Source organism: Falco naumanni, chromosome 6, assembly GCF_017639655.2.
Source record: "Falco naumanni isolate bFalNau1 chromosome 6, bFalNau1.pat, whole genome shotgun sequence".
Lineage (NCBI taxonomy): Eukaryota > Metazoa > Chordata > Aves > Falconiformes > Falconidae > Falco > Falco naumanni.
Genome location: NC_054059.1, coordinates 37,688,382 through 37,716,276, shown reverse-complemented (window position 1 = coordinate 37,716,276; position 27,895 = coordinate 37,688,382). Strand labels below are relative to the sequence as shown.

The 27,895-nt window shown below is 38.7% G+C and overlaps 1 protein-coding gene across 7 annotated transcripts in view; it reads left to right on the top strand.

Moving 5' to 3' along the window:
* The window catches only part of SMOC2 (SPARC related modular calcium binding 2), a 150,001-nt gene that overhangs the window by 104,063 nt on the left and 18,043 nt on the right, over positions 1-27,895 (top strand). For all 7 annotated transcript variants that reach the window (XM_040598447.1, XM_040598445.1, XM_040598444.1 and 4 more), the window contains exon 9: positions 5,214-5,296. In XM_040598447.1, the coding sequence (XP_040454381.1) occupies positions 5,214-5,296 (83 nt within the window). The remainder of the gene's footprint in view (positions 1-5,213; positions 5,297-27,895) is intronic.

Below are 27,895 nucleotides of genomic sequence, written 5' to 3'. Positions count from 1 at the left end.
ACTGTCCACCAGAAATCCCAGGCCCTTGCTGCAAAGTTCTTTTCCAGCTGGTTGGCCCCCATCCTGTGCTGGTCCAGGGTGTTAATCTTCCCCAGGTGTGGAATTTTTGCATTTACCTTTTTTTGAACTTCATGAGGTTCCTGCCAGCCCATTTCTCCAGTCCATTGAGGTCAGATGTATCAGCCACTCCTCCCAATTTTGTATCATCCACAAACTTGCTAAAGCTGTTCTCTGTCCCAGAATCCTGGTCATTAATGAAAAGGTTAAACAATATTGGCTCTAGCACTGAAGTCTGGGGTATTCCACTTGTGACTCTCTTACAGCTGAAATTTTTGCTGCCGATCCTAACTCTTTGTGACTGGTAGTTCAACCAGTTTTCAACACACCCCACTGTTGATCTATTTAGCACATCCTTCATCAGTTTGTCTATGAGAACATAATCAGAGACAGTGTCAAAAGCCTTGCTAAAATTAAGATAAACAATATCTGCTCTTCTTTCCTTATCCACTGAGCAAGTCATCTCATTGTAGAAGGCTGCAGGGTTGGCCAAGTGTGATTTCCTCTTCATAAATCCATGCTGACTACTCTCAGTCACCTTCTTGTCCCTCATATGTCTTGAAATAAATTCCAGGAGGATTTGCTTCATCACCTTCCCAGGAATTGAGGTAAGGCTGACTGGTTTGTTATTTGGCTTTTCCTTGCCCTTCTTGAAGATAGAAGTGACATTTTGCATTTGAAGTCCTTAGGAACCTCCCCCAGTCACTACCGCCTTTCAAATATAAAGGCCTCACAAGGACATCAGCTGGCTCCTTCAGCACTTGTGAGTGCATCCCATCAGGTCCCATGGATTTGTGTATGTCCAGTTTGTTCAGAAAATCCCTGACTTGATTCTTTTCAACTGAGGTTGAGTCTTTCTTGCTCTACACTTTACTACTGGTCTCAGGGATCTGGGATTCCTGAAGCCTGGCCTTACAAGGAAAGACCAAGGAGAAGGTGGTGCCTTGTGTACTTCTGCCGTCCTCTTTGTCCTTTGTCACAAAGGTCCCCTGTCCTACTCAGCAGCAGGTCCACATTTTCCCTAGTCATCTTTTTGCTGCTGATAGGCATGTAAGAAGTCCTCCTTGTTGCCATTCGTGCTTCTTACCAGATTTAGCTCCAGAGGACTTTGGCTTTCCTAACCACATCCCAACACACTTGGACATTGTCTGTATATTCCTCCTGTATCACCACTTTGTATTCCACTCTTCGTATGCTTTTTTTAAGTCTGAATTTTGTTAGGTGCTTCTTATTCATCTGTGCAGGGTTCCTGAAATGTCCTGCACATTGAGATGAACCATTCATGAAACTGGAGGTGGTGATCCTTGAAAATCAACCAGCTCACTTTCCTATTCATATATATGGTGTGCTTGCAGTGTGTATCATTTTGGCTTCTACTGTCATACAGACTGGAATTCTAGCTCTTCCCAACCCCTTGATGAATTACCTATGTATCTAGAATCAGTCTCTGTCTCCTTTTTTTCCTGTTTGGTCTGCTGACCTTTTGTGTTTGGCAGCTGCACAGTCACTCAGCTGTGGGAGAAGAGGTGGCAGGGAAGGCTTTCACTGTGCTGCATGTCTCCAAAGCTGGAATGCTGACAAATTGGATTCAGTCATTTCATGCATGTGGTTTAAACACAAATCTTCCTTTTGCTTGACGAGTGCTCTGCCTGATGACTGATAATCATAAGATCAACTGCTGTGGTCTTGACCGTTTCTAATTTGTTGAGCTTCGCTGGACTTATGGGCAGTTCTCAACGGAGGTCTAAGGAATTAATATTTAGTAATATCCCTGGAGAGGACATGCCTGAGCACAGATGCATAAGTAGAATACTCAATTTTAGGAGTTTCACACTAAATAAAGAATGACTGCTTTATCTAGGAATCTACAGTCCTAGTAAACAAGCAGGTGGGATTACTGCCTGGAGTTTAAGAAGAGTGTCTAGACCTCATTTATGAGAAAGATTTAGGTGGGCTGGAATCCAATTAATTACTTCTTGATGTTTATTTTTTTTTCTATATTGATAAAATTAAACTTTTTCTCTAGCAGAGGGAAGTAAAGGGGAGTCAGAATATGACGATAAATATGCAGTTGTCTTTTTGTAATTCTTTCTTACAGATTAGGAAGAGTGAACATGTGAGTCTTGCCTAGTGTAAAGAACCAGGGCCTCATGCAAAATGGTGTACGCTATCTTCCAGCTTTCCATTGAAAAATACAAATTAGAAGAGTAGCTGTTAAAACTCTACTGCAGGAACTGATAGCATTAGTACTCCTGGTAGCAAGATGGATGCATTACATCCTGGAGTTTCTGTTCTGCAAATCTGGATTGGATCACAAGGAGACAACAGTGAAAGGATAGACAGATCTGAGAAGCTGTTGCCAGAACAGCTTAGCATTTTGCATGTTGCTTGTTTTGAATACATTCATTAGGGTGAAATGTGTCATATCAACAGGCTCTGAATACTACAATAAATAGCAGTCACATTAATTACACTCCCAAAATGAAGTTATTTAAACTCATTCACCTTCTAATATCCTGTCATCTGAAGAAAAATAATTTTTCAGTGAAGGTAACCCAGAAAAACAAATCTCATTCTAGAGTTAAAATAAAGATATGTGAATGAAGAACTACTCTAGGACATTTAAGACAGTAAAACTCACAAGAAATAGCAAAGTTGTGGTATAAAGCTGGCTCTTATGAAACTAGAGGAAACATCCATTTGACTAAAAGGGAGTAATGCATGTAAAGGGTACAACCAACCATTACCCCAACAGTCTATCAGTATGGTCCTCCCCAGCTGGCTCCCAGTGCCTCTTGGACATCACAGTGTGACCCTGGGCCTTTTTGCTCAACTGGGCCATATGGCTTATTAGCAGCTAGGGTCATGGGCAAAGTAATCACCAATGTACTTGCACTAGATTCTCTAAACTTAAAAAGGAACGTAAATCAGCTGCTTCATGAGGTTGCTCACACTGCAAAAGCCTCCATCCTTTACTGCTTTGTACACCTCAGTAAATCTCAGTGCTTCCCAGCAGACTTCTCAGAGGTATAAAGCAGCCTTCATAAGCCCTTGCCAGCCCCAGATACACATTCACTGCTAGGAATTCTTTCCCCTTTAACATTCAAAAGAGTAAATTGGGATGACTTTTGACTACATTATTTTTAACTTGCCAGTGCTCCATTCTGACATGCTATCCCTTTCCCACCCTTTTCCCCTGAAAACTGAGGCAAGTGTGCTTTTCTTATCAGTTCTTAGCATGGCTATTCCTGTACGGTAAATTTCTGATTAATTTTCTTTCTTCAGTTGCTTTAAAGAGTTAAACATAGACCTTTCACATTGCAGCATTTTAAAACCTATTGGACTTTAATAGATTTAGTTTGTGTGTGCTGAACTACATGTGTATTTAACAAAGATATAAGCCAAAAGGGTAGAAGATTAGAGGCCAAAAAAGAAAGTGTAGGCACAGAGTAGTAAACAACAGTGGAAGAGGACGAGGGGAATGCAGAATCAGGTATCAGATTAATAGGCTGTTTGCCAGATACTGCATTAGTGAGCACCGCTTAGAGATTTGCCTTTCACTCTTTTCTTGGCTGATTGAAGTGGTCATCCATCAGGTATCTGAATCCAACCCATGCTATCAAAGCAGCTTCTATTCCTTCTGTTCTTCAAGGAAAAAAAAAAGTGTCTGTAGCTCTCTCTCCCATGTCCGTGAAAACAACACTACCTTCTTGCAGCAGCCGAAATTTGATGGGCCAGTAGGCAGTTTCAGAAATAAATTAAGCACTCAAAGGAAAAATGTCATTTTTTTTTTTTTTTTTTTTTTTTATTCTGCCTGATAATTAAGATCAAAATACTTCAGTATTATTTTTAGGGGCAGACTGGCCTGGACCCAGGACACAGCCACCATTTAATGCTTTTAAAAATGTCTTGTTTCAAAAGTTTGAGCTAGTGTATTTTAATTAGACATTTTAGTATGCTGCTTAGTAAATGTTATTTTGGGAAACTTAGAATAGGAGAGTTTGAAAGAAAGATGAGCAGTTTTATAAAATATGAAAGAACCTACATGAAGTGAACAGGTACGTATGTGCACACACAGGTACATGGGCACAAGTCATATTACTGTGTTTAACTGAGATCTGAAACTTTCTTGGAAATGCTACACATTAAATTCTGCAGCTTCAAGCTTCTTTAGGAGAATGAGAGAATAAAATTTCTCAGAAATATTCTGTCAAGCTGAGTGAAAACCAACTAGGCATCGATAGGGGGACATAAGAAAAAAGGAGATTCAGCAGCAGATGCTTACATGCCTCCCAGATATACAGAAAAGATATTGCTAGAGATGTTGCGTAAATCAACCTTTGTAGGAAGTACATATAGCACAGTTTCTTGCTACCAGCTGGACAAACAAAGTGACTGTAAGTAAACTCAGAAAGCATAGAGGAACCAGAATATTCAAGTAACAGGTGGAGATTCAGTCTTTTTCACAGTCCATTTCAAGCAGTTCTAGCCCAATTCCCTTTCTTCTGGAAACCCTACCAGTTCTTTGCTCTTGTTCAGAATGTTAGTATGTTCATGATTAAGCCTTCTTATGTAAACTAACTGTTTGTTGTTTGTTTTTTTTTAGACAATACAGTAGCACATGGCTTTAGAGCTGCAGTAGTAAATAACTACCTCACTTGCTGTGATTTTGAAATTGCTTCTCTGGTGTTTCCCAACATAAATCCTGTGTCAGATGTCAGAGTTTGTCATATTGTTTATGGCTTTTTGATTTGGTAGGTGGGAGGGGAGTCTGACTTTGGTTTTGGTTTTGTGGTTTTTCAAAGTTATTTTTTATTATGTATTACCTTATAGCAATTCCCCACCGTTTTCTCCTTCCTCAGTTTTCCTCCCTGTAGAATAGGCTTTGGAATAGATTGTAAGTTTTTAGTTTGTATCAACCCCAGGAGATTAAAGATGTGCTGTTTTCTTTGAGGTAAGTAGAAAATAGGCAGATGAATTTGCATTGCCCTTTCTGAATGCAAAACAGGCTTGTTCCCTGAACAAAAGAAGGTACAAGTATAATTTGGACTACAGTATTGGAAATAAATTAGTTGATGTAAATTCAATTACTGAATATATACAAGTTTGTAAGTCAAATTAACCTTGGCTGGTTTTATTCTCTCCCTGTTCTTTAGGTATGAACAACCTAAGTGTGATAACAGTGCCAGAGCTCACCCAACCAAAACCAAGGATTTGTACAAAGGACGCCAGCTTCAAGGTCAGTGAAATAGATAAATTTTGTTTCATGCATTCCAATGCCTTGTTTATTCACTGCAGTACATTAGAAAGCAATTTCTTACCCTATATCTTTTAGGTATCGCTATATTGATTTGCCACTGACTGAAGTCTTTGACTTTGGAACAATGTATGTAAATATAAGTCCTGGGATATTGTCAGAGAAAGTAAGGCTCATTTTTCTCAGTAGCTTAAAGGCAGTTATGTTTTCTTACTGGTATTGTTCCTTGCCGTTGTCATACCAGAAAAGTCAGCAAATATGTCCAGAATAACTTGGCCCGTACTTCATAACCCTTGTTCTAACAAAATCCATGGGAGATTGGCGTCTGTCTTCAAATAAACCTAAAAAATGCATCATCTACCTACTTTTTTCCAGGAGTATCATTGACAGTTTACCTCAGAATAGTATTATCCTTCTCTGTTGTAGGAACAAACCTTGGTGTTTATTAGAATTTTCTTTTATTCACACTTGTTAGTAGCATGTCAGATACCTTATCTCTGTATAGTTGAGCTACACAGAAGTCAGTAGACTTGCTTCACTTTTTAAACGGCCTTTTAATATGTTTGAATACCTTGAGGTGTAGCAGATTTAGCGATATTGCACATTATGAAGGAATTATGAATCACTGTCAGCTATTGTAAAGATCCAGAAAGAAGCAAATAATGTGGGCAGGTTTTTTTGGTGTCATGAACAACATTTCAGTTCAGCCACCCAGAGAAACATCTAGACAATAGCTCTGAACTAAACATGCCCAGCAGTGTTGAAATGTGTATTGAATGAAGCACACATTAGTACTCTTTGTGATGAAAAAAAATTATTTGCAAGGTGTAATAAAAAAAAGAAGAAATAGGAATGATATGTTATTATACGGTATATAATTATGTGTTGTGTTCTACACAGAAATAAGTCAGTCATAGGATTAACTGTAAGCTGTCCAATTACTGTGGCTGAAAAAATGGCAAGTGTGACCCAAAAACATATATAGCTAGGTATGATGGGACAGACACTGGGAAAAGGTCAGACAAGGCAGACAAGGAAACATTTCTACCATTTTATATAGCCCTGTTATTTTTTCTGGATTCTGTCTAGAACCATGGGTACAATTCTCGTCATCTGTGTTCAGGAAAATGGATACACAGGAGAAGTTAGCTAGCACTATTGTATCACGGAAAGCAGCTACTTTCCAAAAGAAGGCAGCTAGCATTTGCTTCATTTAGACAAACAAGACAAGGTCTGGATGCAATAGTGTTTCTCTAAGGCCATGTTTCTTTTGAAACATTTCCTCCATGACAATTTTGACACAAGAAAAATAGGTATGAACTACCCTGAATGAAATTCAGGTAAATGAAAAAAAAGCTGTAAAGTGGTTTCCAACTATTAAAGCAGTGAGGGAATAGTCTTCTAAAGAACTAGCAATGGGGCAGAAAATCTGGTTAGTTTTTTAGGTAGATTTTGGTTACTTTATGGAAGAGACAGTGGGAGACAGGGTAGAAGGATTGAGGCACTCACTCCACATTAAGGCTTATCACTGAAGATACTGAACATATATATATATATACATAAAGATGAAAAGCTGATCTACACTAAAAATTCACCTTGGAGCCTGAATTTCATAGCCTTTAGAAAATTGTCTCTATTTCTCTTCCTTCACAAAAAAGGGATGGAGCATTCCTGACTTGCAGTTTTGCTGTTTAGCTGCTCACAGAACCATATGTGCCACATAAATCCTCCTACATATGAAACTTAGTGGCAAATACACCTCTGTTGACAGACAGTCAGATTGATGATGTTCAAACGTCATTTCATCAGTCAGTACTTGCTTACTGATGTTACTACTGTTGTAACTTCAGGGAATTTAGCAGGTATTTCAGGGATAATTTGGGAAATATTTTGGACCTTATTGCGGCCTTTCAATACTTAAAGGGGGCTTATAAGAAAGATGAGGACAGACTTTTTAGTAGGGCCTGTTGTGATAGGACAAGGGATAATGGTTCTAAACTAAAAAAGGGTAGATTCAGACTAGATATAAGGAAGACATTTTTTATGATGACGGTGGTGAAACACTGGAACAAGTTGCCCAGAGAGACGGTAGATGTCCCATCCCTGAAAACATTCAGGGTCAGGCTGCATGGGGCTCTGAGCCACCTGATCTACTTCAAGATGTCCCTGCTCACTGCAGGGGGATTGGACTAGATGACCTTTAATGGTCCCTTCCAATCCAAACTATTCTATATTATTTCACAGTCCTTACTACAGGGAAACCAATGGAAAGTTGGCCATCCGTGACAATTTCAAACAGCACTTGCATAGTTACAGACTTGGATAAAAGAGCCTTACACTCAGAAGAGAGTATAGCAGACCGGAAGCTGAAGAAACAAGTTTTGCACTGAAAGATACCACTTGCTGGCCACTCCTACCTTTTGCTAAAAATTCTGAAGAAGCATTTGCTAGCTGGAATCTTGGAGGGAGCATGGACAGGTGAAGGGTTTTAAGCTTTCACACATCTATTTCTTATCCAAACTGGTTGTGCTTTTGAACAGTACAGTAATAAAGATTTATCCAAAGTCATTTATCCAAACTTTTCCAGCGAAACAATTAACAAAAACATTCCATGCTGTAAACTCCTACCTGACAAGTTTGTTGTCATTTAGTTAAGCAATGGTCTCTTGATTTTCTTTTTCTATTTTATGGTATTTTGAATTATGTGAGCTTCAGACCGATAAACCACTGCAGCAAAGTGACTTCATAATTATCATAAATTATGTATGATGTGTATTTGCTCTCCCATATGTTAACATTGCTTAATCTTTGACTTCCAAATGTTTTGTAGTATTTTAAAGTAAGACAAATACCAAAATTTCCTAACATTTCTTAAATACTTATAGGTTAGATAGCAGAACCTCTTCCTTCTGTTCTGTAGCAGCATGTAGTACCTGCCTATAGAAGTAATAGGTGGAAGAGGTTACTTCACAGTTGCAGTTGTGTTAAGGTGTTTTTTTTTCTTTCTTTCTCTCTCCCTCATAAAGCTTTCTCTTTTCTCTCTCTCATCTAGTCTCTTAAATGTCCAAGTCCCCAGCTGGCAAATTTATCTTTTATGATGCAGACACTACATCAAGTAAAAATGAATTGAGTTTACTTTAAATAATTTTTTGAAAAAAGGAGGTTAGAAAGATAATCTTGCACAGGTGTAGCTAATTGTTTAACACAAAATTGCACAAATGTCTAATATGAATCAACTTTTTAGTAGAAATGAACCACTGTTACTCAAAGTTTCTCTATTCTAAGCAATTTTGCAAAGCTATGTTTGCATTTTTGTTGTCTAAATTTAAATACAGCATCTGATTGCTGAGTACTGCCAGGACTGAATAAAAAATGTAAGGTAATTGTGTACTTAATTTCAAGGAATAATACATTTTTAAAAGGATGCGTTTGCTTGATTTGCAGCTTATACCCACAAAAATGCAGTAGCCTTAGGTGAAACCACTGTGACTGCCTCCTGTGTAAAACCAGGAAGATTTTAAAACAATTACTTCACTGCTATGAATGATATTAAATAGGATAAAATCCACTAGTACATCCTCAGGTGGATTAAATTGGCATAGTTCTGCAGCTACACTGATTTATACCACCTGAAAATTTGACCCCATTACATGTTAAGCCAAATATTTTTAGCAATAATTTGCAAATAAATCAAGATGCAGTTTTTGGCAAACACTGATATCTTGTTAAGGCAAAACTGTAGAAGGTGAGGGCCCCTTGGAGTCTATGGCAAAATTCCTACTGATTTAAACCGAGCTAAGAATATATCCTCACATCCTAAGGGTAACTTAATATAAAGCATCTGAAATTGAAGGCTAATCTAACATTTGTAAGAACGTTCCAAGCCACCTGTATCTGTTAGGATTGGGTTAGAAGTTATATAATAATAATTCTTCCCATTAGATTTCTTGTCCTTTTTTTAAAGCCAAAGCATTTTTCTGAGGTTACTTGTGGTTTTGATCCTTCTCAGAAACTAGTTATTGTGAGATAATGAAAATGAACCCAGAAAACTGTCTAGAGAATGTCACATACTGGGAAAACAGAAGGATTTTTTACTTTTCTCATGGTCATTTTTCAAATGGTCTTATTTTGACCTTTTGTTCTCCTCTGTGTTATACAGTAAATTGCAAGCCCTGTAGTGAACTGACATATTGTGTAGAGTCTTGAATGGTTTATTTCAGACTTTTGGATAACTGCTGTGTTAAACAGAAATTCAGTTTTCTACACAAGCTGGTCAAGAGCATTCAAAAGAGTATAGCATGAAGGCTAGTTAAGCTAAACCTATAGCATGATGGAATGAGGTGTAGGTGCCCCTGCATGTTTCTAAAATCATGAGTGGTAATAGGTCAAATTCAGCCAAGCTGAAGATATGTCGGTTCCTGGAACTGTAGTTTTTCAGGCTGGGGGTGTGAGTGAAGGTATATTCAAGCATTATATGTATTCACTACTTTTTAATACTCAGTTTTTCAGCATGTACCCTCAATAAATGTATATTTATTTATAAACTATATAATGTTCAACTGTGCTGATATATTAAGTACATTGTAAATCAACCCCAAATATAGAAATTAAAAAAGGATGAAATAAATGCAATCTTATGTATTAATAGTACAAAAAATATTTTCTTTCTGCACTCTAACTGATTGTCTTGTGCCCCTTCTGGGGTGCGCACCCCACTTTGGAGATCAGTGCCCTAGACAATGGATAAGCTACCTGTTCATAAAGCCAAGTCTTGCCTCTGCTCTAAGCAGCTTGGAAGAAAAGGACTTGGATATATAAAAGAGCAAGACATGATAGCATTTTGAGACAGTGCCAGACCACTAAACTAATAATTTACCTCAAGGGTAAATCTTTTTCTTATTTCAAAAGTATGCATCAAATGCAAGAAGGCTCTGTTTTAGACTCTGCTGTGTGTGAGGGCTGGATAAACGATGGGTAATACTTTATATAGCTTCAGATTTTTGTATTTCTACTTAGTCTGCGAATTTATCTGGTTTTCCTGTAATATAATTTCCATTACCAAGACCTGAAATTTGAAAAGTAAGTGCAAAAATTTGAAAAGTACTATGGGAAATGTGATTTTGCTCACATAACATTATTTAATTAGAAGTAGCCTTGATTTTTGTGCAGAAAAAAAAAACAACCACAAACAAACCAACAAAACAAAACGAAAAAAGAAATCCAAATGAGTAAAAGGCATACAAATGAGAGGAGGATACAATGTCAAGCTGGATTTTCAGACTTTACTGGGTTTCCATGGTTTTGAGGCTTTTAGTCAGACCATTAATTTTTTTTACATTTCATTTTGGTTTAAGTTTATCCTTTTCTTTAAAACTCCATTTTTTTAAGTTCCTATAGTTGTGATACTTCTCATACAAAAGGATAATTTGGGAGGGAAAACTGTAGTTTGGAAATGGCAGTACCTTACAAACTGTAACAGTAATACAATCTACTGACGGGTGAACATGCAAATTCATTAAGTCCCTCTACTAAATGTCCTGAATGTCTCCCTTTTCTATTTTCTCAAAGTAGCATAGCTTTCCCCTGCTGAATATTTCCTTTTCCTGAGATGCTGATCTCAATTAGCCCAGCTGGAATCCAGTAGAATTACACTGAAGTTACTATAGATTTCTACTGGTGAAATAATATCAGCATTTGACTCACATTTGTCCACTCCGGCAATCCTGCAGCTCTCTGAAAAGCCTCACTTCAGATACTTCTCATTACAATTTTTGCTCCTAAAGATTTTCTCCAAAAAGATTGGTATATCACGGTTTTGATAGCAGTGAATTAATAAGCATCTGAAAGGTTTCCAATTTTAATGTCTAACGTTTATTCAGTGATACAAGAAGGATTTGTCCTGAAAGGAGTGGTTTAGGTCAGGTTGCTTAAAGAATTACCACCAAAGAGTTTGAGTGAAATAAGTTTAATATGAATTTGTGGAAAGGTGACTGTACAAGACTTGATGGTAAGGTTTGCTCTATGATTTATTACATGCAGTAAATGCACAGAGATAAATCAAATTGAAATCGAGTCAGAATAGATCTGGAAATAGTTTATAATGAACAAAGGTATAAGAGGGTAAAGGAGATCCTTCTGTTGAGTCACGAGTTTTAGAGTGGACTCCCTTGTTTTTTACACTCAGAGAGTTTAAGTGCGGCTGGATCTATTTCTGTTTTCAGAGTTGGACAATGGATTAGATCTAGAGAAATATAAAGAGTAAGGGGAATTTTACCATTGAATCACGAGGTTCAGAATGGATCTCCTTGCTTTCTGAACTCTCATGGAGTTTAGGTGTGGCTAAGTCCAATCTTAGTCTCAGACTTGGACAATGGTTTGTACCTGAAGGGTGGAGAAAGGATTTGTTTACGATTATTGTTCAAGATTATCTGTAGGATTTTAGCAACAAAGCAAATCAATAAAATTTGTATTAAATAACAAAAATAACCTAACTACTTCAAGTTTGCAATGCATATTATAACAAAGGTATACCTGTTATATATTCCCCTCGAGTTCAGTGAAATACGTCTAATATCTTTTGCATTCCTTAATGGGCAAAAGGTTGAACCTTGAGGAGCAGTGGTATCAGTCCAGGTCCCATCATTGGCTTTCTGCTACAGTCCCCCTAGTATTGCAGTCTTGGTGGTTTGTGAGCTCTGAGCAGTGTCGTGCTCAGAGAGAGATGCTGGTCACAGCCCACTGTGGTCCAGGAAAGTTCAGAAAGGTCTCACTTTAGGACCACTGTTTATAAGGCTGTGAGATGATCAGGTTCAGTCATCAGTGACTTTCCATCCTGGCTGCAACCTGAGTTGGTAATTTTTCAAAATTCCAAGAATTGTGGTATCATTCTACTCAGGCTACCACTCGGGCTATGATCTGGGCAGGAGCATTCCAGGGTTGTCAGGGAATAACTGATTGTCTCCATTCTCATTCCCTGCTTCAACCAGTCAAGGGGAGATCCAGTGCGGACAGTGCCATCCTCTGCCTTAGCCAAGTAGAAGTTACTGGTACAATCAAGGGGTAATTAGCCACCCAACCCATTACTCAAGGTGCCGATGCCTAGTTGGTAGCTCCCAGGGTCATAGAACAGCCCAGAGAAGGGACAGAAGTGCACTACCACAGGATCCAAATTAGAAAAATTGATATCTTTGCTCAGCCTCTATGAGACAGATTTTGAGTTCTTATTTAGACAAGAGTATAAACCACTGCTCCCATCTCCCTGTAACCCAAACCCAGTGCTTTCCATCCAGGATCTAAGCTCTGCTGATCTCTGGGTTGGTACTGTGGTGGCGTACAGTTTGCGTCAAGCTGAGAATGTTAGAAGATTTCTTAATTGAAATGTCTTGATGCATGTCCCTTGTATAGTCAATCAACACACTTCATCACAAAAATATTCCCTTAAAACTCTTCCTTAAACATGGTTGTGTTGAACTACATGTTGGTTTCTGATTTCACAGCCTACTAGTGACTGTCTCAGCTGTTGTTTTGTCCTATGGATCTTCATAAGCTTAGTTTAACCTTGGCATTTAAGCAGTTAATATTTTCTCCTGAAAATCATGCATGAGAGCTGTAACTCATTTGTTTATTTCACATTTTTGTTACTTAAGAGAAAGAGAAACATTCTAACTGCCCAATTTTCTTCTCATTGTAAAGGCTTTATTTGCTGTGTTTGTGATGGGATAACCCAGCACTGACTCTGAACAGTTTATATTTTGTGGAGCAAAACTCATGATTTAAGTTATGGGTGAATTATGTGTGGATAAGTACAGTTTGCTTTTGGTTGTTGGCAGTGCATCTTCTTTTTCCAAAGTTAAATAGTCGGAAACGTTCAAACCACAATGATGCAAGACCCACAGCCAAACAGCCATCATATAAAGTGTCTTACTTCAAAGGCATCTTTAAAATAAAGAAAGTGATAGAGGCTTAAGTGCTTTTCCTTTTGAGGTAGGTTCCATTGCACTTCTGCAGTTCCTCTGCTTTTGACCATGAGCACATCAGATTTCCTAAGGTACCAGACTATTTCTCAGCCAAAATGCTGAGGTATCACCGCTGGTCTGCCTCATCTTGCTTGCTGTGGTTTCACACAGTATTTCATTTCCTCTGTGTAGTCCGGTACCGGCACTGAGTAGAAAATCATCTTACTTTGCTACACTTCTTAAATGGTTGAATGATGAAAACTTCCCTTGTTTTTAAAAGTATCAATTAATTGAGTCTTTCTGATCATAATGCAGACTGTATATATATGCCTGCCTTTCCATGAGCTTCAGATTGTTAGGTCAGCTAGCATGTAACTTCCTCCACTGAGCTGTGATTTAAAAGGACTGTACTTTTATGATGTAACCAGTTTTTTGGCTGCATAAGCTAATATTTAAAATATCCCTTTCTGCTATTGAATCTGAAAGCTCCGAGTTGTCAACCACCATTTGAAGTTGCTGGCTATTTTGAACAAGCCTGTAGCTGTTGTCCTGAGCCCTGTGTACTGCTTTATTTACCAAGAGATAGTTGGCGAAAGGGGTTTGTATGGAACGGACCTGCCTGGTTAAGTGTTTGAATGATAAGCAGGAGATGTTGGTGCAAAGCTGGTGGGAAACTTCACGGCAGCGATGGCAGAACTGAATAGCTGGGTGGCAAGGATGATGGAGGGGATCTGTCTGCAGCCTGGTGGGGCCTGCAGGGAGGACGGGAGAGGTGAGGTTCAGCGGTCAGGTGCAGAGGTGTGCTGGAGGGCCAGGCTTGCTCCTCCTCAGCTCCGTAGTGCTGAGGGAGGCAGGGGAACGTCTGCTTCCCCTTCCAAAGCAGTAGCTACATCTCCTCTAATGTATGGGGCTGCAGGAGGAAGCCTGGCTTTCCAGCCCTCTGCTATCCTGATCATCTGGGTACCTTACCATAGGCCTCATACAGGTTAGTGACAGCTCAGTGAAGGGCCCTTTGCACATGTTATGTCCGCTACAATGATGCTGTGCTGGTAGCCTGAGACAGAAGTGGTGGGGGATGCTGGCCAGGCAAAGTTGTGGCTGTCAAAGAGGAGATGTCCACGTCTGCAGTGCAGTGGGGTTAACGCAGCACCAGTGTGCTTGGCGGATGGGCAGAGGGGTGCACGCTGCACCCAGGCTGGTACCGCGAGCGCTGGCTCTGTCCGAGCCCCCACACTGTAACCCAGACGCTAATTTGAGTGCGGAGTACGGCCTGGCGAGGCATTGGGCTGGGCAGAACTTCCAGCAGCTGCGCAGGTCTGCGGGTCAGGCCGCTGTGTAACGAGGGAAGTGTCCAGCAATAAGCCCTCAGGCCACTGCTGTGGCTTCAGGGCAGCTGAACCTCCAAAGAGAACTCTGTCTCTTTAACCTCCGACAGTTTGCTTGGGCTTTTGGATTTAGTACCTTCAACATTATTACCCTGTTGTCTGGCTACATGATGATATTGTCATCTCCCAGTGGGCAGTCTGGCTCCAGAGGAAGGCAGGCCTGCAAGTTATTTTTCAGGGCTCTACAGATCACATTTATTTCCTGCACACCCTCTTCTGTCCATTTCCCCATCCTGTCTTTAATTACTAATGGTCTGGCCACAGTTCTTCATATTGCTTTATTTTTTCCTCAACTTGTCATTTCTTAACAAAACAATATCTTTCCCCAACTTAAAGCAGAAATATTAATATCTGAAATAAAAAAAAATGCTCAAGCACATAGGAGCTGCTGCAACTTCCAGTTATGCATGAATTCACTGAAAAAATTCCAGTGAAAGCATTTGAGCTACCAATAAAGTGCCAGTGAAAGACACAGCTGTGTCACAACTAGCAAAAGAGAAAAGCTGGCTAATTAAAGGTGATGCTACTGGCTCAGCAATAGCATTTCATTCACTGCTCTATTTAATGTTAACCTATAATTTTATGTTTATTTTACAGGACTATATTAGGACTAATAAACACTGACTTCATTTGCTTCTCAGCATTAAAAAAAAAGTCCTGGAGGCTATGCCAAAGAATATAAATTCTCTTTCTTACCTCACTTGTTGCTGTCCTCCCTTTCCAGACAAATCCCTTGTTAAGCAGAGCAGCCTCGCCTGCTGTGCTGCTCTGTGCCATCGGATCCTGCTCTCAGTGGGAGCAGTGGGATGGACACCTCCAGGGGACACATGCCCAGAAAGGGAGAATGTCCTCCTGTGTCTGGCTGGCTTCCCGGGGGGCTGTCACCCAGCAGCTGTACAGTCACTGGTGCTGCACTAGCACTCTTCAAATGGGTTTCTGATGGTATTTTTTGCCTTCTGGGCCAAAGAATGATTAAGTGAGAGAATGCTTTCCCCAATAAATGCCTTTTCTAAGGCCAAGTGGACACCAGAAATGCTCCACTGACTCACATGAAGCTGTGTTGGTTTAATCATCAATGATGTAAATATGTAGACAAATGCTACTCCCTGCAATTGATGATTTTGCCGTTCATTCTGATAAAGATGGACCCTTTTCTTCCATCTTTACTAGGGAAATTATTATTTTTGAGTGAAAGTATATATATATACATGAATATAATGTATATATATAAATACACATGCATAAAAAAATTGGTTTGCCATCAGTGAGAAGTAATAAACTAAGTGAAACCTGTTCCACCATAAAACTTCAGTAAACCTGAAAAAAGACATTGCAGAAAGATTTGTTAATTCCTAACTTTAATTTGTCTATACATTTAAATCCATACATTCAATCCATCATTTAATACATTTGGAGTTCTAAATCCAGCAGTGAAAAAGCTTTGGTTGAATACATTTGTTTTTGTTTTTCTTTTTCTTTTAAAAAACAGAACAGCATCATGGATAACAGTCTCATTTTCATGAGTATTATTAACTCATGGAGCTGATTTAGAGATTTAATGTTTGTATGTAATTTTTACTGAAAAGTTTCTAGCTGCTTTATAAATCTGTGCTTATATTTCACATTTCCCTACCTCCACATGGTGTAATTTTGTTTGACTATCTCTGAACATCGTATAGCAAGGAGTGTACCCATTAACAATGGTCAAAACAGTGAACTTCCTACCTAAAAACAAGTATGGTCTTGCAAGACAGTGAAAGTTTGGACAGACTTTGTAATGTCATGGCAGATTAGCCTGTAACAAGAAGATGTAATTACACAGCTCTCCTGGATGAAACTCAGAATGCATTACTGGTCAAACCACATGCAGCAGAGTAGGAAAATCTATCATGGGCTTGTAGTCATCACACTGAAGAGGGGGGAAAATATCCACAAGACGTTAATTCTTACCCTTTCAAACAAATGGCCTTTTTAGTATCTGAAGGTAGAATAGAGATTTTGATATATAAATATTCAATTGCTTCAGATTCTTATGCTAGCATTATGTCTGTGTGCCCCAGTGCTATCTCTTTTAGATTGAATCTCTTTCTGGAAGTGCCTGTCTCCATTAACTGTAGAGGGAGCAAGTATGACTAACATCAGTAGTTGAATATATTTTGATAGCTCAAGTTAAATGACGTAATTGACACCTTACCTAAACAAATCATGAAAATGAACAGCTGTGGTATTCCACAAGCAGTGAGATACAGCCTAGCTTTGTCTCTGCTGTGGTTGATGGTATTCAGCTGAGACTGGATCACACAGCAACATTTTTTTCTTGCACTGTTCCACTCTGAAGTGCTTTTAGCAGGGAAATAAGTCTGACAATACCAATTGGGTATGAGAGCATCTGTTTGAAAAATGGCATTTTTTCAGATACTCCTTTATCTCACTTAAGTATTTGGAATATTACCTACACCATGGATATCAGGTCAGTGGGAGGGGGAGAGAAATGACTAATGGCTCCCTGAAACCATTTTAGTCTAATGAAATCTTAAATTTCATTCTCCTTAAACTAGCACTCCATCTAGACTTCTCGGCCCTGCTTACTGTTGACAATCCCTGAGCCTCTGTGCATGCAGTAATGCTCTGTACTTCAAGAAATTTCTGTTGGTCAGTGTTCAGCTGCTTAAAAGCACGTAGCATTAAGCCCTCCCTGGGGACAGAGATGCTCTAGAATGGAGAGCTGAGATACCTTCCTTTCTGTTGAGCATGATATTTACTCTCCTTTTATCTTTATTCTTTTTTTTTTTTTCTAATACCAAAAAGACAAAGAAGGAAATGAATTTATGTGAAATGTTTTGATGCAGAGATTAGCCTAATCAAGAAATCCAAAAGAAAGTGCAAAATGATGCATGTTAAACAGCTTTGTTTCTTTTAGCAAGGGCTCAGCAGAAAATGTATGTAAGTATTAAGAAAATCGGGATACTTATTGTCTTTTAAAAGAAGCCTGAAGTTTACTGTGAAAATACATCAGACCCTTTTAAATCAGCTGCTTGTGAGTGCATGACTATAGATACTGAGGTATTGACTGTGCGCAGCATAAGCATAAGCAGAGGGAATCTTTAATCACATTGGAACATAAAAGGGATTAAAATATTTGCCCTCATTGAAAAAACTTTGATGCTGTATTCTTAAAGCTACTAAGCTTCAAGAAATGCATTTTAAAAAAATCTTGAAATAATTTCTGGTACAGTGAAGACATGGGAGAGGTATCTCGTAATAACTTCAGGCAACTTGATTGTGGTTCTTGGGTGAGGAGTAGAAAAAAACAACACAGGAGGGGAAGATTGATGTAGAATAAGCTCAGTGTTTTCTGCCAGAGTGCCTGCAATCATTATCGTCTCGCAATCTGAATGATGGCAGGAAAAACTCATATAACTGAACAGAAAAAGAGAAAACCTTTTAGTCTGCCAGGGCTTTAATCATAATGAAAAATGACACCTGAACCTTATCATGACAGTGAGTGGGAGTTGCATAAGAAGACGCTATGTCTTCTAAGACGCATGGTATGGGGCTTCTCCTTTTTCATCTGATAGAGTATAAAATGAATGAAAACATGCCATTGGTTTTTAAGGCTGTTCCCTGCAAAATGGACATCTTGTTTTCTTGTGTTTTCATACTTGGATACAAGTTCTTCTTGATTATCTGGCAGAAACAGCTCTCATGTTTAATCTGTGGACAGGGAAAAAGAAATATTTTCGTTTCTGAATGAATGTATATCTGCAGCTGTATTTTCAAGAGGGAACAACAATGGTTAGGTATTTATTCTTTGCATTTAGTCACTTGGAAAAGTGTTCCGGTTTTCATATAAAATGAGCACTTTGTTTCCAGTGCATTCAGTGAGATTTTCAGTTCCCAACAACTTTGAAAATACCCTGTACTGATAATAAACCACCCCAGTAATTTTGTGTTTTGTATCAAACATTGACTTTTTGAAATCCAGGCAGAGTTATGAGGTTAAGGCTTGTGAAAAATCAAGGCAGTGCAAGACTTTCCACTTCCTAACATTTTGAGTATGTTAAGGTATAACACAGAAATAATATCAGTTTTAGCTGATGAGAAATGCCTGAAAGTGCATATAACATATAGATGGTATATTTTATATGTGCATATAAACTCCAGCAATGAGTTTAGCTCACTTGTCGAGGAAAATTAACAAGATGTAATTAAAATTGTTGATACTCTGATCTTTTATCAGTAGATATAATTTTCTGAAGAAAACATCTTTACTTTATCCTGCTTCATTAATCTTTCTGTTCATTTGTTTTTGAGAAAAAGGCTGTCTCTGAAAATCAGAGTATATTCGATGATCACATTTTCTAAATACTAGCATGGCTTACCTGGGAAGACCAGTGGAACTGGTCACCAGTGTAAGAGACAAAATCAGTGACAAAATCAGTGTTGCACGCTCTCACTAGTTTTATTTTAGAAAGTAAAATACCAGTATTTAAGCAAAGTTTCCAGCTGAGGCTTAATGGTAATGCTAGGTGGTGTCCTGCTCATATGGGATCAGAGAGATGATTGACTATACGTGCTATGTCTTTGTAAGGAAATGCTGCAACCTTGGCACAGCCACAGACAGAGGATGGCATACCTGCATGGGAGTGAGCTTGGGAAGTCTCTGTGCTTAGTATAGTTAATTGTTTGTATCACAATAGTTTAAAGTTGTATAGTCTGGGATCCCAGTGTTCTGGGCACTGTGCAAACACAGAATAACAAGATGATGCCTGGAAAATTTGCAGTCTAGATGATTGTAAAGCCACTTGGACAATGGGTGGACAGATGCCATCAGCTGAAGAGGCAGTGAAAGTTCCTGCCAATTCCTCAAAGGGCTTCAGTCTGCCAACATATGTCACCTCTGTTTCACACTGGCTGAGCTTAAGCCAGCTGGCTTTCCTCCAGGTCCCTTTTTGCATCAGGTATTTAGACAGCAGAGAATGCATTTCTCTGGGCTCAGTGAAGAGATGTAGAGCAAATGTTCACAAAGATGACAGTGTATACGAGACAGTCTCAGTGGTTTTCAAATACACGATGTTATTGCTCGGGTTCAATACAACTTGTAGGCCTCCACAACTGAGAGCCCTCGAGCAGGAAATGAAATTACACCATGCAAACATCTGGGAATTCTTTCAAAGGATTCAGAATGCTTCACAGGATTCAGAAATTTGCTTCTCTGTAGCTCAGCAGGAGTGCTACTGTTCATAGATTCCTGATGTTAGCATATGGCAAAAATCCATGAATAATTTTGGGAAAAAATTATTTACAAATTTTGCCCTTTATGCTTGTGAAGTTCTTGAATTTGTTTGCTATCTAGAAATGTCTTCTGGTAAAGCTTCTTGCTTTGTAAGTCATCCACAAGCAATTAATTGTAAATCTTCCTAAAATACAATTCAGGACCTGCTGAACCCAGATTCTGCAAACATTTATCCACATTCTTCTTGTGATTGCTTCCATTAAAATCAATGGAATCTTTACATGTGGTTGTAAAGTTAAGTTCAGGCACAAGTGTTTGTAGAACGAAGGTTTAGGTTGGTTCCATAACCCTTGATATTCTACATGCTATGTAGTCTCTGACTGCTAAATCAGATGCAGGCACTCGGAATCAGTGGAAAGTCAGGGTTTTTCAGTCCCAGGGTACGAGTCCTATTGCCTAACTGGAGAGTTACAGAATCTGTCCTTACAAGTCTGAATGTTGGGTTCCTTGAGTACATCATCTCGATTTGCTGGTAGTGATCCAACTTGAAATTAGCTTTGGAACACAATTAAAGGCAAAGCAAAGGTTATTGAATCAAATTCATTTAAGAATCAGAGTGAATATTCATCTTCTTTTATGACTTATTCATCACTACAGACTCTTCTGTGCTGTGAACTTTATAACGAGGAAAAGTACCAAGAAACAAAGTGTTCCTAGGTTTTGTAGCCATCCACAGTTACAACAGAAAATGTTTACTAGAGCTGGGCAGATTTGTCCACAGAAAATAAACCTGGAGTTTGAAAAATTGACTCTCATAATGGAAAACCAGAGTCTAGACATAGCTATTGACTGACGTATTCAACTATGTAGTTAACTGTCCTATATCTACTATTTATCCGGTGGTGAAAAGAATAGAATGTATTTTGGATTTAACACATAGATTGCATTTAGCATTTGGTTCTAAAGTCTCACTCGCCATTACTTCTATGTGTCTCTCATTTTCAACATTTCAAGCAGGAAGGCACCATAAAAACCTCCATTAGTTGTGTGTAATGTGTATATGTGTGTATTGAAATAATCACCAGTGACTAAAGATTTACCCCTTCATGTATGCTGGAGATTTTGATCCCCTTACTTTTAGTTCAGAGAAGTAATACTTAAATCATCATGAAACAAGATCTCTGATACACTGAGAAAAGAAGATTCCTGGTTTTCCGTTAAGATATGTAGCACATATTTCCACCCTTGCAGATTTTTCAGTATATCTGGTACTTGACCCATTAGTCTTTGAATGCAGGAAGTAAATTTTAAGTTATTTGAAGTATTTTATTTGCTAGAATTTTTATCTCCCTCTGAGATCTGTATAGCTGAATTCACAGGAACAAAAAAAAGGCTGGAATGATAAAAAAAAAATAAATCCTAATAAAATGTTTTAAAACTCTCTAAAATATTTATGCAAGAGAGTTTTGGATTCTTTTTTTCCCGGATAACGTGCTTGCACAGGATTTGTGTAGGTGCACTGGAGTATAGTTTCTTCTGGTGTTTGTTTGGTGTGGTGTGCTTGTACTTTCACAGTGCAGGAATAATGTGTTTCTGATTTATGCAGATTAAAAGCTTTTATATGATAGTTTATATAGCCCTAAATTTAAATCTGTGTTTATAGTAACATGCACATGTTGTACGCACAGAGATCCTCTTATGCTTCTCAACTTACCCTTCTATGAAAGGGTCTTAAACAGGTTCTACTTATGAATATATTGAAGCCAGCTCAATAAAGAATTTTCTCATTTATTGAATTGAACTGAACCCATTCTGTGAGCTGTATCCTATTTCTGCTGCTTGTAATGAACTGTTGTGACATACTTTAAAGAAAAAAATTAAAATTTTCCTTAGCCTCACTCAAGTTGGCTGTACTATTCAAATTTAAGAAAACAGTGGGTTTGCTATCGTCAGTTTTAAAATTTGTTGTGTCGTTTTATTAAGAATAAGAAAAATAAGTACATACATATTACGTCCTCTAACATTAGCTGATAATATCCAGATGATTGTATAGATAACTGCTTGAAGGTAGCTTTGTAATTGACTTAGTAAATAATAGTTTATTGCTATGCTGGGCAGTTACTTTTTCTAAAGCTATTTGTTTTATTTAATCTGTGAAACTGTGACTCAAATTCTGCTTTTAATTCTTCGCTTTGTATTGAAAAGAATCTCACCCCATTCTGTTAGGATTGAAACTGGTACAAATGACACTGATAACCAGAACAGTGTACCTACCAGTCCCTACAGAGGGCTCAGTATAGAGAGCTCTGATATTTTCATTATTATTTTTATTGCTTATTTCACAGAAGGGAAGTAATAAGTGAGGTTCAGTAGCAAGGGTTGTTAGGTTTCAAGAAGTGTCAGTGTTACAGTCCAGGTATCTCTCACAAATACTAATTTTTCCTGGGGAGTGCTGCTGGCACCTGGAGTGTAGGTGTCTTCTGCTCTCCAAACATCTGAGCAGAGGTCTGTTCCTCTGCTTCTGCTGTCCTGCTCCAGAGCAAGGCAGTTCAGATGCCAGACTCTGGAGTGGCTGCAGGGGGGAGGTTGGGGTGACACCAGCTGTGTGCACTCGTGTGCTGAGATGAGTTGGGACAATCAACTCCTTCCACATGTGGCACAGGCCAGCTTGCTCAGACATGAGCCTGGGCTGGAGGCAAGATGTGATGAATGAGCTCTTTGTATCTTTTCCTGTCAGTGAGACCTAGCAGGGGTTTTGAACTCTTTCCCTGCCAGAAGTGGGGTGAACTGCTCTGGCCAGCCCACCTTTCCTGTAGGCACATGTATGTGCCTGCATTGTCTGCCTAGAGGTTGTTGTATGACATTCCTCCAGGGAAGAAGAGTTCTTTTTGGTGAGCTCAGCAACCTCAGGCAATGTCAAGTTCCCTGCACATATGATGTGACTCCTTGAGCATATCTGCACTCTCCATTTATGAATGATTTCCATGTATGTTAAAGCTACAGAGTGGTAGTTTACATGTACATCACTAGAAATGGCAAGATTTTTCACCCCTTTGTATCTGCATACTTACCTTTCTGATTTTTCATGCAGACCTATTAACAAATTGGAGTGTTCTTAACCATGAGAGAAAATGTAACTTTCCAGCCCTTACAACTGTGTCAACATATTTTGTCTTAGAAATGCAGGAAGATTGCTTCCAAAAAGACACAATTGATGCATCTTGTGCTGTATATATATCAAAGGACTGGTTTCTGTATACAGTATGAGTTTTTTTTCCCCTGGCAAGCCAGGATACTTAGTTAATTAAGAACTTTTGTTAAATATCTCGCTTCCTCTGTAATCATTTAGTGTAATCCAAGTTTTCCTATCTGCTTGGGCAAAGCATACTTCAGTGTAATTAGGACACCAGCTGGGCTGGAGAGGTTGAGATTATCTAAACTACACAAATGGCACCTACAGACAGCTCATGCTCTAGATGTCATTGACATTGCCATATTGATTTGAACCAAAGTCATGGATAAAAGTAATTAATTTTAGATACACAGTTCTGCTGTCAGATTTTGAAAGGAACTACGTTTCTCTAGCTGAACTTAGTCTGTTTCCTACTGAATCAAAGGAAACTAGTTTCTCTTATTAAAAAAAATCACTTTGTTTCCTGAATTACTTTTAGGTTTTTTTTTTTAATGAAACTTTATTTTTTTAATGAAAATTTACTTTGTTTCCTGAATTACTTTTCATTCTTATTTTTTTTTAATGAAACTCCAATGCTTTCCTGTTGCAAGCTGAGCTAAGTTTATTTTTTTGCAAACACTTTTTTGCAGAATAGGGGGGTTTTGACCGTCCACTTTCTTTGACACAATGCTGGTTTCATCCTTTGCTGTGTTTCTTTTTCCTCTTGTTCTTGCTTCTTGATTAAAAAAATCAAGGCAAACAGCCACAACATCTGTGTCTCACATGTTTACAAGCCCATTTCATTAATTCTATGAGCTGTCCATGATTTATGCATAGCATTTTTTTCTCTAGATGTGTTTGTCAATAGCAAAAGTTTAATCCAATATGGATGACAAAAAAATCACTCATTTGAAGTTCCTATTAAAAACTGGTTTCTTAAGACAGATATTTTGACACCTATATTAACAGGGTGCACAGTTCTCTTGGAGCCAAGTTTGTGTTTTAAGGCATGCATCACACAACCTTATTGCAAGCTTGGCAATTGAATCAAGGAAAGAGATGAATGTGCAGTGCAGTGGCTGGCCATGTAAGGTCCAGGAATCAGGCTTTAATTTACAGCTCCCTGTATGGCTTGGTAAAAAAGAAGGCACGCTGCTGTGGTGCTGGCATTTCCGATGTTTAGAAAAACAGGGCTCACTGTTCATCACAAGTTGTTTTTACTTTTGAAGTTCATTAATTTCCCTGACATAGGCAGGTGGCTTGGTGAAACTAGGGTTATTTGGGAAAGCAGAACTCTTCTGGGAGAGTGAAAACTGTACAGTTTATTTTACAGTGAAACCTTGTTTTGTCAAATTCCTCAGCTGCTTGAGCTTTAAGCTTGGAGACCTAACTAAGCGTTTGGGTGAATGCTTTGTTGTTGCTAGCTCTCATTCGTATCTGGCTGTGGGGTATCTTGTGGGCAGGCTTCACTTGATAGTCACTTTGTGTGGAAGGCTGGGGGGGAAGGAGGAATTTGAACAGATACACACTGCTCTGATTCTTTACAGTCCGCCCAAGTAAAGTCGCCCTGGGAAGCAGGTCAGAAAACTCTGGTTTATGTGAGAGGCATGCGTTTCTTATCATAAAACTATTACCTGAATGAGTCTATTAAACCTGGACCTCTTGCTTCAAGTCAAACCTGGTCTTATGGAGGGAGAGTGAAAAAAACACACATTAGACCCACTGGATCTTATCCTAACTGTAATCTTATGCCATATTCTTAATTCAGGAGGATATATAGGCTGCTATACAGAAAGTAAGCTCATTGTGGGACACAGTGAATGTCTTGATGTTAAAACTTTTCCCTCCTTCTATAGTGAATTTCAGAACTTATTCAACTGTGCAGAAAGAGAAGGGTACTTTGTGTGCCTTATATCTCAGATGGCTCTCATAAATGGGCCAATTTTCAGTCCTAATACTGAGGAATATGTTTATTTTTTTTGAAGTATTCATTTACAAATGTATTTTATATTAAAGTAAGGATTCATACCCTGTGCATAGGCTCAAGTCAAGTTTCCCCTGACAGATTTTATTTCTCTCTCAGTTGTTTAGCTTCAGCAGTTTCCCTTAGTAACACTTGTAATTTGGAGACAAGAAGGAATTAACTGGGTTAATTTACTTGTAACCAAACCAAAAGTTGAACTCCTTCCTTCAACAGCAAAATACTCATTCCCCAACCCCTCTACCCCCCAGCTGCCGCCTTTGTGATCTCTGTTTACAGATAAAGCAGAATGCTGTAACACAGGACAGATAAAGTGAGGACATTCTATACTCGTTATATTTTCAGCAGAGACTACAGATAAATGCCTGTCATAAAAGAAAAGCAATTTATTCTTAAAATGTGCTTTGGTAGCTAGGCAGTTATATTCTTTTGCAGTGTTTCCTGGTAACCATTTCAAAACATGTCAGTGGCATTAGTGGAACCTCTCAAATAAGTAAGAGAAGAAAAGTGATCCTTTTCATGCAGAACCCCTCCCCAAATATAAAAACTAAAGGACACTCAAAATTATTGTAAAACTTGGATATGGAACTCCCATCCTCTCTCCTTGTCAATAGATGTTTCTATCTTTATACCCCCATGAAATTCATAGATTGTATTGATTCTGCTTCAGTAGATCACAGGAATCAGAACAACCCGAGATACATTTAATATTACAGACAGTCCCAGGTGCCTTACTAAGTCATGTTATATTAAGCACCAGGTTTGGTGATGTTTCTGAAGGTACTGTGTGAGAACCTCGAGTTCTCTATCCACGTAAAATTTAGATAATTGAATGAAAACTTTTTCATTGAAAGAGTAAAAGTGACTGAAGTGAAGCTTGTACTCTGGGTTGTGAATGGAAATGTAACTATCAAGTTGAGATAGAACCACTAAAGTACCCTATGCTTTTTGTTGCCCCTGTGAATGATCTTTCCTTTTTTGCTTTATCCCACGATATCTGAATGTTTGATTCCCTCCAGCGCCCCTATTTTTTGTACTGTGCTCTGAATTCAACATTATCCCACTGGAACTTGTATTGTCTACGTTCTTTATGTCTCCTAAGTGAAACATTTGTCTTGAATAATAGACAAGTTAAATGCTCCGTTTTAACTAGAATGGATTTAAAGTTAGAAAATAAACTCCAACAGACTTAATGAGTCCCTATATCAAACAACAGGCTTCTCTTGTGTGTATGCATTACTGAAAAAAAATGTAAACACTGACTTATAGTATGGCAGAATGATAAAGTACTGCTTAAGCATCAGTTCCCACAACTCTGTTGTTTGGTAAGGCAAAAAGTCTTGAGTCCAAAACATGCAAGGTAAAAAACTTATTCACTGAGAATTCAACTCTTCGGTATGCAAAGTGCAGTGGCCTGGATCCAGCAAAGCACTGAAGCCCATGTTTTTCTTTAAGCTCATGAATTCATTTGATCTAGTGAGATTATTCTGTTTGTTGACCTACTTGCCAGGCTTTTTGGAAGAGGTTGGTTCCATTTCTGTACACCATGCAGGATTAAGCCTTAACTTAAAGGACATGCTGTCCAGTCTGATGCTATTGTTATTTTTCTGAAGAAAAAGTTTTAATGTAGCATTAGAAGTGGTTTCTGACACTGTGATTGTTCTGAAGAGTTTGCTCACAACAAAAGGAACACTTCTGTGGACACACGATAGCTCGATAATTAGAGCACTCAGCTGAAAAGGAAAGGACCTAGGTTTAAATCCCTGATCCAAACCAGACAGAGCAGGGAATTGAACCTGACTCTCTAGTGTCAGAGATTAGGGTACTCCGCTGGGATAACAGCAAGCCAGGTTTCAACTCCCTGCTCTGTCTGGTTTGGATCAGGGAGTTGAACCTTAGTCTTCCCCATCTCAGTTGCGTGCCCTCATCACCAAGCTATTTGGCCAGGATGGGATGGGGTGTTTTGTTCTTAAAAAAAAAGAAAGAAAAAGAAAAGGGAAAAAATGCTCATTCTGCACCAGGCTAAAATCTAAATTACTTAATCCTGACACTTTCCACATGATGGAATTTTTGTCTCCTGGCCAGGCCTAGAGAGAGCTACTTCATGGTCACATACCAAGAGTGCCAGAAGCAACAGGAAGACATATAAACCCTCTGTCTCTGCAAATGCAGCTAAAGATGCAAAGATTCAGCCATGTTATCCACATAGCTTTGGCAGAAGCAGAGAAAACAAAACCACCAAAAGCCTACTCTTGTGAACACAGAGCTATCTCAGTTTTGTTTGGAGGAGAATGGGGGGGGAAGATTAATATTCTGTCAGTGCTGTCGGAGGTGTTTGTCAGAGCACAGGCTGTCCGTGTGAGTTCACTTGAAACTTCAGGCAGCTTTTTTCCCCACTAGTTTCCATGCCTCCTTTTCTCCCTTGACTTTCTACCTGATCCCTTCTAATTTCCATGCTTGTCTCCTCCTTTCACTACCCTTGCCATATATCTATGTCCTTCTGCTTCACACAAGTAAATTGTTCTGGTTTAAGCTTTGGTCTTTCTGATGGCACACAGTTGAATCCTGCTGCAAAACCCTCTGTCAATGGGCTTGTACCAGCTGAAAGAAATGGATGGGTTTTAACTGTCCATCTTGTCCTTGTAATCCACACACACACACACTGATAGTCATAATCGAATCCTAGGCATTCTTAAAGGTTTAAGGATATTTTTTCTTATTACCTTATCTTCTGCCTTCTGATTGTAACCATATTAGAACACCTATTGATTTTTTTACAATCTAACATGTGAAGCCCTATATAGCCATCTGCAGAGGGCTTGGTTTACTCTAGTTGTATAAAATTCATGGTC